Source organism: Mastacembelus armatus, chromosome 16, assembly GCF_900324485.2.
Source record: "Mastacembelus armatus chromosome 16, fMasArm1.2, whole genome shotgun sequence".
Taxonomy (NCBI): Eukaryota; Metazoa; Chordata; class Actinopteri; order Synbranchiformes; family Mastacembelidae; genus Mastacembelus; species Mastacembelus armatus.
The window spans coordinates 4893623-4904906 of NC_046648.1; the positions used below are offsets into that span (position 1 = coordinate 4893623).

Genomic DNA, 11284 nt, shown 5'->3' on the forward strand with positions numbered 1-11284 from the left:
GGTGCATGCATGACACATAAACAAATTCTCACCCAAACTATTTAAAATGGCCTTGAACAAGAATTTTGATGAAGACCTGTCCAATCCTGAAGGTGAGCACACCCACAGTTGTGCTGTAGTTACAGTTTCGACCTAATTCACAAAACAGCAGGATTAGATAATTATGAAGGCAGAAATGCATAGCATGACGCTATCTGAATACTGATGTTGAATTCCAGCCTGTTATTCACCTTGGAGAGTCACCTGTTCCATTTTGTATGAACATAATTTTGAAAACTTAGAGCTAAAATTTCATTTTGCCTGACCATGGCCACAGGATGATGCAGATATAACACGTAACGATAGGAGCAAAAATTATCGACAAAGCAAAGAAAAATCTCTAAAAGCCTTTTAGACTCACATAGTTTTTTAAAGGCAGAAGTACTTTATATGAGTCTCCCTTGTATTATGCAGAGTTCATACAGTAAATACAGTATAGACAGCACCCAAAGCACTCTATTTATCTCTGAACCATTTCAATGTTTATCAAGCATTATAGGACTAATCTTGCGAACTATTCAGGGTAATGCTGTTTGTGAACTGCTTAGTAGTGTTTGTGTGGCTGATTGTTCCGATGTCCTGGAATGACAGAACAGATGCTCATTGCCAATATATCTATTTCCCTCTTTCTGCCTGTCTGCTTCTTTCTCCTCCTCAAATCTGTGTATTCCTTTTATTTTTCATTATCCCTGCAAGTCTTTTATGTTACCTAAGTTTTTTATATGTCACTCAACCTCTTCCTTTGTCACACACCTCTCCGTCTCACTCACCTATTTCCTTTGCTATCTCTTCGGACAGTTGTTCCCATCTCATTTTCCCATCAACCCTTCCCTAACTATTTATTGTTTTTCTTTCTTTAAGCTATTTAGTATAAATTAGATTCCCCCTTTTAAATGATGTAAATCACACCAGCTTGTAGTATGTTAAGCTGTCAGCTCCATTAAAGCTGTATCTATAAAAATAACATTGTAAACATCCATCTTGTTACTTCAAAGGAAAACATGGAGAAAAGGTGTCCTGACATGTAGAAGAGGGAGACTAGGCACTATGTCTATTTAAAACCTAGACCTAGGGTATGTCTTCTTTTAATTCCTCTGTCACCACTTAGTTACCTGCTCTGACCGCCTTCATTACTTCAGTTGTAAAACGCATTCCCTGGAGTTTTTACTGACCCCATGTTAACACCAGGCTGCAACACTGACCATAAACTGAGATGAGAAACCAAATTAACAACATGCTGTGATTGCACAGTGGGGAAAACGCTGCTCAGAAATATGAATCAGTATCATATCACACAAGTCTGGCAGAAACACAGGCCTCAGCAGGGAGCCAGACTGGCTGACAGATAGCTCAGGAACAGCTGCAGCTGTTCCTCAAATGGTTACATTTACCCTGATCCTATTAGATATACATATAAATACTGCATTTGTGTTGCACACGCCATTGATGCCTATAAGTGATTGTTATATTTGCTGAGTAAAACACACATAGGAAAATGAGTTTCCCAATTTCTGATGATCTTATTCCCAGTGTGCAATGTCTTTCCTGGTCTTAGAGAGATTTTGGACAGAATGAACCAGTTTATTAACAACTCTGTTACCCAAGACTGATTTTATTAATAAAATACATTATACATCATCTTATTATTTTCAAAGGATAAATGAATTTTTTGCAGTGTATATATACTTAAGATTTACCTTTAATGTGGAAGAAAATGAGAGACAACATTTTGGCTTTCCAGTACATGGAATAAGGTATAAAGGGATAGGTGCCCCCTAGAGAAGAAAACAGTCAATATGTTGTCCTCCAGTATTAATGCAGATTTGTAGTTGGGCCATAAAGAGAAATGATTATGTGCAGCAGGGACCGTGGAGGAGGAGTCATTTACTGTCATCCAAATTATTATGAGTGACAAACAGACCATTAAGTATGGAGGATTGTTGATGTGTACGAGAGATTGCCCATCCCTGTCCACAACTTTTTCACGAGACGATCATTAAACAGGTTTGGAAAACAGTTTGGCCTGCACCCCTCAGGTCCTTACTTCGAGCTCCTGCAGGGCAAATTTAATGGCTAGACTAACTCTTTTCTTCCCCTGGAATTGAAACTGTTGAATTGACTGCAGCACTTAGTTTACCAAATGTTATGTTTGTCATTTGCCATGTTTTCCTTAAAGACTACTGAGTTTATCTGCTGTTATGTTTATACTCGTCTTCTCTTGAGTGTCTGTTGTCACCAGTTTATTTGGCAGCCTGTGTGTCCAAAACAATTTTATGTTAATGTTACAAAATTATGTTGCTTCAATCCGTGTATAAGTGAGTTTTGTGCCCATGTAATTGAATTGAGTGGAAATTAAAGACATGTTGTTGCTCCACCCTTTGGCACCAGCCAGTGTAAATTTTCTGCATTAATGCACCAAAAGTGAACATTTCCTCAAAGTGGATTTGAGGTCGTGAGCTAAAGATTTTGACAAACACTTTGCATTGTGGATCCATTACTTGTGAACAGAATGAATGCACTACTGTACCTACAAAGGACTGTTTGTTCTTTGGTCCTTCATTAGTCGCATGTCTAAACACCAATAGCAGGAGGACACTGAGGTGCAAGACTAAGCGATTTTGGCTAGGTGTACTGAGACTGGAAAGGTACTACACTGCAGCGTTTTTTCTTTCTTTGAGCTCTAAAATACTCATAAAACATTTTAACTAGAGTTACTGAACTGTGCCATTTCTCCTAAGTTCTACTGTATTTTTATTACTGTGTTTACGCTCTACTTCAAATCTTAAGACTTAGAAAAAAGATTTTAAGACTTTATAACCAGTGCCTACAACGTTAATATTAAATACAGCTGGTAGCTTTTTTCTGTTACTGTTATGCAAGTTTTGAGCTGAGACTCAAAGTTGTTAAAAAAGTTTTGAAAGTTTACTTGACCAGACTTTCAATAAGTTACTTGTCAGAATCACTGACATCTGTGTGTAGGAGTTGATATAAATAATAATTCTGAACACCATTTCCTCAAAGTTATACATATCTATTGCCTCAAATACGATTCATGAGAAAGGGGAATAAAAAGGAGGGCAGCATGGTTGTTTAGTGGGCAGCACTGTTGCCTCACAGCAAGAAGGTTCCTGGTTTGAAACCCATCAGGGGCCTTTCTGTGTGGAGTTTGCATGTTCTCCCTGTGCTTGCATGGGTTTTCTCCAGGTACTCTGGTTTCCTCCCACAGTCCAAAAACATGTATGTCAGGTTGATTGGTGACTCTAAATTGCCCATAGGAGTGAGTGTGAGTGTGTGAGGTTGTTTGTCTCTATGTGGCCCTGTGATGGACTGGGGACCTGTCCAGGGTGGACCCCTGCCTTTCACCCAAAGAGAGCTGGGATAGGCTCCAGCAGATCCCTGTGACCCTAATTAGGAATAAGCAGGTATAGATGATGGATGGAATAAAAAGGAGAATAGAAGTGCTTCTATAAAATTTGCCACGTCTAATAACCAGCAACTGAATGAGCCTCAATGTATCAGCTATCACAAATTTACAAAACAATTACAAGGCTAACTGTCTGACTAAACTGCCAATTTTCTTGCAGCACATTAATAATCACAATACTTTGGTCCACATGAATAACAAAACTAAACTAAAATGCACAATCTCAAACGTTTAGAAATGAGCCATGCTAAAGAAATTCTAAGCCTATATCCGTGAGTAATGCAAATCAAGCTCGCATTTTGGATTTCTTTTTGACATATATTAGTGTATGCTTAATCACACTTATACCTCCAGATGGCATTTTATCTTTGTTCATAATGATGGTCTATCACATACAGAGGGAGAAGCAACAGCACAACACCCACCAATCAAAGTTAAAGTACAAAAAAACCTGCAGTGATTTGCACCTGACCTTAAAGCCGAGTCAGCCAGTATAGAGATATCCATCAGCAAGGCATAGTTATAGTGCACAGACTGGAAAGATAAAATCCTTAGCAAGCAAATCAAAGGTCAACAAATATCCTGGTAGGTTTTATTTGCTTTAATGTTCTTGTCTTGCTGTTATATTCACAGCTCTTACAAAACATCACAAAGAAAAACTGTGGTTCTTTACATGAATACTCTTATGGTGTTACTGAATATTGATTCCATGAGGACCAGTTTTCAGAAGATAAATGAGAACATCTCTGGAAGATCAGTTTTATACACAAACTATTTGAAATGAGTGAAAACTTACGTACAAAAAGGTAAAATTAAAAGAAAATTTAAATTATTATGTTTCCACTGAACAAACAAACCCATGCTGCTTGTCCTCAATAATACCTTCAAATCTTTAAGATCTGATCTACAGTAATACTGGGGGCTCTTAGGTTTTATATTTCGAGGTAATTTTGTTTTTACAAATCCATGCACGTTTCTCTCCGATCTATGACAAGCTGTGCTCTGAGCCTCAGACATAACATGTGGAGGGAAGAGAAAATATGTTCTAGACTAGTGATGACTATTAAGGCCTAGACAGCAAACTTAGTAGCCAGAAACCTTAAACTGATGTCCTTGAAAAAAATTATTTTGTCTGCATGGTTGTGCTGCATCATCACAATTTATACTGATAGAATCTGCATAATCACACCCCTCACTATGCTTGTCTGCATGCTTGATGAAAGGGAAATGTGCTTCATGCAACAAAAACAGAAAAGAGGCCTTCTAGAGAACGACTATTACCTCATGAGTGTGTCACTGCAATTTGGAAAAGGGCTCTGAAATATTCCATTTGGTGGTTTTAAATTGCCAACCACTGAGGTGAAAAATACTAAAATCAAATACACTGTCACAATGAAACACAGCTGGCACATGCACAAATACACACACCAAGCACACATCATTGCACAAGGTAATAACAGTGGTTGTGTGTCTGCATGGCCAAGTATAATAACTGTTTCCTAAAGGCCACGTGCTACTTCCCAGCAAATACAGTATTTTATGGCTAGACACCAATACCTCCTCAAAGTGCTACTGAGCCATATTGCACCTGATGCCAGGCCACCACTGTGAGAGCCGCTGTACAACACAAAACTCTGAGCCAACAACACATCTAATAGGACGCCTGTCTCTCTAGCCTCCAATCTTCCAAACAAACAATAACATCAACACTTCACTTTCCCCAAAAATGGGAAAAGTAAAGAAGCACAGAACAAGAATCTGTCTTTTTCTATCTGTCTTTTTCAACCACAGAGGCTGAAACAATACTCAAATGTTTGGCACTTTCCAAGTAAACATCATTTTACAGTTAATCGCCTCTTGCACATAGACAGGATATATTTTTTTTAAAGGCAAGGCACCACATGCAACTTAACTTGTAACTCAATACAAACTAACAGTTTCATTACCATTTAGCAGGCTGTAGAAATTGTTACATTTATGTTACACATGCCAACCTGTGTCCCCTCCAGGAGCGAAAAGTAGCAGCTCCTGCAATGTTAAAGCTCACACCCCCCTTTAAGCAATTTATGTTACAGATCGAATCTTTTGAAACCTTATGTTGTCTTTGAATGTGCTTTTGATGTTTCCCATTTACCACCTGTTGGAACTTACAGATGAAATGGAGCATTACTGTGTCACACTAACCAGTATATGAAACACTCAAACCAAACATTACTGAGAATTATTTAAATTTCCCATGTCAGTTCTAACCTGCCAGTGCCCTCTTTCCTTTTAAATGCCACAGGTTGTACTGAAAGTGCATGTCTCTGCTAGAACTGCAGTCCAGTGATGCTGACTGGGCCTAGGTTTAGTTTCTTTAGAGCAGTGACATCAGATCCCCTTGTTAATGGTCAAAATTAGACATGGTTATAAAGTTGACAATGGACAAAGATGGTTGAAATAAAGCTTTAATAAATACAGCTCCACAAGCTTGGACCAAAGGCCGGTACACACAGCATGTTGGCCCTAAAATCAGATGATTAGCCAATCAATGATTTTTCAGCAAGCACAGCAAAAGCCTAAATGTGTTTTCTCGCCTGACAAAACACTGTAACCCCACATGAGAGAGCACATTTTTGCCTACATTATTCTTCACAGAGGAGAAAAAACAGTCAAGTCAATGTTTAAATTTGCAGCAATGTAGCATTTATGAAGAAATCAATAATTTCCTGAGCAGCTGATCTGAGAGCATCTCACTGGCAATTGAGATTGTATGGTCTACCTGTCTAGGTCTATTTCCTAACTAGATGGAATATTCAATTCCCTGGGCCGCCTCAACACTGATAGCAAAGTGTTGTAGTTGAGAGTCTAAACAGGTATCTGTTAAGTTATCCTCACCTATCATTTTAATTGCTGTTGAAATATGCTGTGGAATCACAGTAACCTTCACGAAGCAGACTACCTCCTCAATTACCTTCACATCACCCCACTTTGTTTCCTTGGCCATGCTTTGGCCCTGCCTGCTCTCCTGTCACACATCAAAAAAACAGTCGACAGCCAGAGACACAAACAAGAGCAGCAGTGGGCACTGCGGAGGAAGATTCAAAAATGTACGTGGGTATATGTGGTCACAGGTTATGAAGTGAATGTAATACTGGAAATATATTATGCTGTGGATACAATTCTTAGAAATAAAGAAATAGGAAAATGTATATGGATATTACTTGAATGAACACATAGGAAACAGATACATTGGTTTTCGGTGCAACATTGTAGTTGGCTGATTATTAGTTATATCCCACTTAACTTAAAAATGCTTTGCTTAGTAACAATAAAGTTATTGCATAACAAAGCAATAGCAATCTAACAGCAAATCTCTCATTTGTCAGGTTTTAAAATTTCACTGCATGGATAAAGCTAAGCAAATGCATACATTTTTATCAGCAAATACGCCTCCAGACAGTTAAAAGAGTTTAATCCCTTCTGAAAATGGCACCTGAGGTGCAGAAGACAGTCCACCTTGAATCCATAGCCTTGACTCTGGAAGCCTCTCCTCAACCTGTTACATTTAATGTCAACAAACGGAACTATTTTTCTTCCTGAAGACAAGATCTCACTCCCCCAAGAGTACTGCTTGTATTAAAATGAATACCTAAGAAAAACTCACTTAATCAGAGCCAGCAAAAAATACCCAACTTCACAGAAATCTGTCGGGAACATCTAAAAGACTGGTCCAGGCCTCGAGCTATGGGCAAGTGGCCAGTGGGAGAGCTAAGTAGTAGCTCCGTACAGCGCTAGGACTATCCAGAGGGATGTCAACACTAAAAGAGGCGTCAGGAATCCAGGGAGTAAAACACTTCTGTTCCAAGTTCCTGTGTCCTGGCAATTTATATACTGTTCTTTCCAGGTCCATTTGGACCAACATGAATCTTCTGGAGACTGTCAACTGGTTTCTCACAGTTCTGCTCTTCTTCAGTGAGAATCACAAACCTAAGGGGCAGTGGAAAAACACCCCGTAGTCCCGGTAGATAGTGTATAATTACACAGACAAATTGTAATCCTGATTAGCCCCAGCAGCCTTTCCAGTCTGTTTACATAATTACATTGAATGAAAGTCTTCATCAAGGGCTCAGTGGCCAGATTACTGTCTCTGCAGAACCCACCTGATTACCACCAATTACTGACTGCCTGGTATAGAGTTTTAAAAAAAATTAATAAAATATGGAAGTGATTAGAAAATATCAGAAAGCAGCATATTCACAAGCAAGTGGTGGGAAACACCAGATGGATAATTTTCAACAATCTGTTCAGTGTCATTAATCGTTCACTGGCATTTGATGTGCTAATGTCAAAGCAGCAAACAGGCCAGTGCCTGTTTAGTCTGTTTGTCCTCTCCTGTGGTGTGTCTCCAACGTCCCATGACCACCATGTCGCCTTTTGCTTTTCTCAGGATGCTACTAGGATGTCTGGGTATAAAAAGACAGAAATATTTGAGTGGATTCTCACCTGCAGTAACATTCATCAGTTTCAATAAGAATAATCTAAAAACTATGGGCAATGTGAAGGCAAAGTCCTGAAAGCTTTGGTCATAACATCAGTCTAGCACTTCTTGACTTACATTTTAGGATAACTATGCTTTCATATGATATTATCCACTGTTTACACAAAAAATGGTGTGCTCTCAGCTTTATGACCATTTTTATGATTATTGAGAACTTGATCATGTCAGAAATACATTACAGTTGCTGTAGACGTCCTCAGTTGCATGGACCCAGACTGGGACTTTTCTATTTAAACATCATTATGCAGTTTCAATAAGGAAATTGCTACAATTTTCTAAACTCCTCTAAACTCCCGTGATATGTGTGCAGCATGAAGATGATAACTTTGTGTACTGAGAAAGTGCACCACTCATGTTCAAGAACCTGGCACAAAACTAATCTGGTTTCTAGTGTATGAAAAAGCACCTCTTTCAAATCAGTTTCATACAAAACACGTCATGCTAGACAGGTTTTTTTTCACAGCGTCATTATCTTAGCAAGGAAAATGAGTCATAGGCCAGCTCTAGTAAATATATCTTTTTACTTCTGCAAACATTGCGTCAACTGTAAGAGAAAAACAACAGCTGTTCCATTGATCTTCCTCCTTGCCTTGTACTGTGTCACTGTTTCCTTCACTCTTTTCCAAGCGGTGACCCGAGCCCATTTCTTCCTTTCCTCCAATTCCTGACTGGCTTGCTCCCTAATAAGTAACAGAACTAGGAGGATTGGCAGTGGCCTAGAGGTTTGACATTGCCACAATGTGGGTGGTGATGAAACAGCACTGTGCCCTACTCAGCTCAACTCGACTTGGCTAATTCTTGGTGGGTGAGCTACTTGCATGCTGCACATTTCATCCACCCCCAATATACAGACATGAGAATTACTCACAGGGTGAACAATCTGCATGTAAATTGATATCTGAGTGCACATACTCAGACACACATATATCTATTCAACAGATAAACAACCATGCACTCACATGCACAATGTTCCTGAATACACGCACACACATGAACGAGCACACACACGCACACACAAATGCACAAAGAAAAACATTTTGAGAGATGGAACAGGATTTGCCTTTTTTCATTGCCTTTTAGACAGAAATGAGAATTTCACACAGTAAGTGCAACATTAAATATATGGCACATAGACACATGCACATAAAAACAGACACACACTTCTGCTCAGCTTTTGTAATCAACATGTGACAACACTGAAAGGAAGCCAGAATTTTTCTGAAAATGCTTAAATGTCAGGGGACAATGGTTGAGCACATAATTGCAATGTGGTAAATGAACAATTACTTTGACTTATTTTTACAGGGATCTGTAGCATGTGAATGGCATGAATCAAAGGAGTGTGTGAACAAGGTGAAGAAAAAAAAGGGGGGGGGTTGAAACATTTGAGTACAAAGTCTAAAAATATTGTTGCTGGTTATTCTGTAAAAACAACACGACAATCCTGAGAAAACTGTGTGAGAAAAGTGGTGTTTCAGTGGGATTTCTATTGATCTAAAACACATTTAGCTGTTAATATATAAAAAAAATGGAACCAGACGCCTCACCATTTACAGCGAGTATTGAAATAGGCAGACCCCGAGAAAGATCCCCTGGCATACTAACAAGCCCACCTTACACCTGTCTGCACTGGCCAAGTCCGATAAACACCAGTCGACAAATTGGTTCCTCACTACTAATTGCCTCGGCCCCATAAATGGTTCCAGCATGATTTTCTGATGAGGAACTGGCCTGATGCGAATTCCCCATAAATACTTCAAAACTCTAGGCAGAAAAAAAGATGTGAAACGCTTCATCCTAAGGAAATTAGACTCTTTCAACATCCTATAGGAAAGCTGCAGTGCATGCACTTGGCGCCTTAACATTCACTAGTTAGCCTACTAAGCAAAGCAGCTCACGTAGGATATTAGAAGAAGCGTAGGCTACAGCAAGAATATCTATTGAGTGGCTCGGTCAAAGCCTGCATTGAGCGCTAAACTGAAATGCGCCTCTTAAAACTCCATCCAGTAGACCGTGGTAGGCTATTTTGCGCACGTCTGTAACCTTAAAGCTTTTTATTTGTCGCACGCACGCACACACACGTACACACACACAGGCACACACACACACAGGCACGCCAAGCGCATCAGAAAATATAGAAAATTGCTGCAGTGGCTCATACCTTTCACACAAGTGAACATCAATGAGAAGACGAGATTCCAAAAAACAATTCCCGTCCTAATCCTCATCGTTTTGGCTTGAACAAAGTCCCCTCGGCCACATTTAATGCATCTCCTGTTGAAAACGTCCCGTAGTTCGATAGATCCGTCGTAGTATCCGTCTCTGTAAATCCCCTTCATCCTCTCAACTAACACATGTAACCTATTGGCTATTTTTTATTTTCTGTGCGGTTGAAGTAGATTCCCTTTCCCTCCTCAGAGGAGAAACAGGCAGAGCAGCGCTATGTCAGCTGATAGGAGAGAAGTGAGCAAGACTGAATTTTAGGATAGGACCACAGCAACCTGGATGAGGGCTCAACCATCTCTGCTGAGAGGGGCATCAAATGTGAGGATCTGTGCTGGTGCGCTCTTGCATCTGCCGTTCAACAGCTTTCCTTATGAATCCCTATAAACTGGCTGACGACGTAGACGAGTCTAGACTACAATTTAAATACTGCCTTTATCGATTGGCAATTGAACCAAGCAGAGTAAGAGAGAGAGAGAAAATGTGCAGTTGGTGGTGGTGGATGACGGGTTGGGAGGGGGGTGTAGAAAAGGAAAGCGTCCTGTGCAAGTATGATGTGGCTGATGTGTGGGTAACAAATCACGAAGTGGGAACATCTGGGAGGTGTAGGTGGCAAAAGACGAGGAGGCATGTTTTAATGGGAAGAATCTACATTAGGAGAAAGAAATGAACTCTGTCAATGACAGCGCGTGGATTGTTGTGTGTGTCTGTGTGTGTCTGTGAAGTGAGAGAGGGTTTGGCTGGGGAGGTGGTGGGGGGGGGGGGGGGGGGGGGGGGGGGGGTTAGGTGAGACTCATACACGCAGAATGACCCCCCGAAAGCTGATGAAAGAAATTCGCCTGGTAGGCAATCCCACCATAACTCTGATTTTCATTTTGGAGATCGAGCGGAGCCGTTATTGGGAGTGATGGGGCTGGGCAATTTGCAATGCAAAGATGGGATGATGACGGCGCAAAGCGCAGTTCAGCTGCAGTGGGGCTCTTCTGCCATCTAGCTTCGAAAGAGTCACCGACCTCTACTTTGAAACGGAGAGGAAAAGGGGAGCAGTGAAGTGAGAG

At 40.2% G+C, this 11284-nt stretch overlaps 1 protein-coding gene across 1 annotated transcript in view; it reads right to left on the reverse strand.

Annotated features, from left to right (window-relative positions):
• Positions 1-10342, reverse strand: part of LOC113122285 (CUB and sushi domain-containing protein 3-like) — a 202574-nt gene extending 192232 nt beyond the window's left edge. The window contains exon 1 of the mRNA XM_026293499.1: positions 10165-10342. Coding sequence (XP_026149284.1) covers positions 10165-10342 — 178 coding nt within the window. The remainder of the gene's footprint in view (positions 1-10164) is intronic.
• Between the last annotated feature and the right edge of the window lie 942 nt (positions 10343-11284).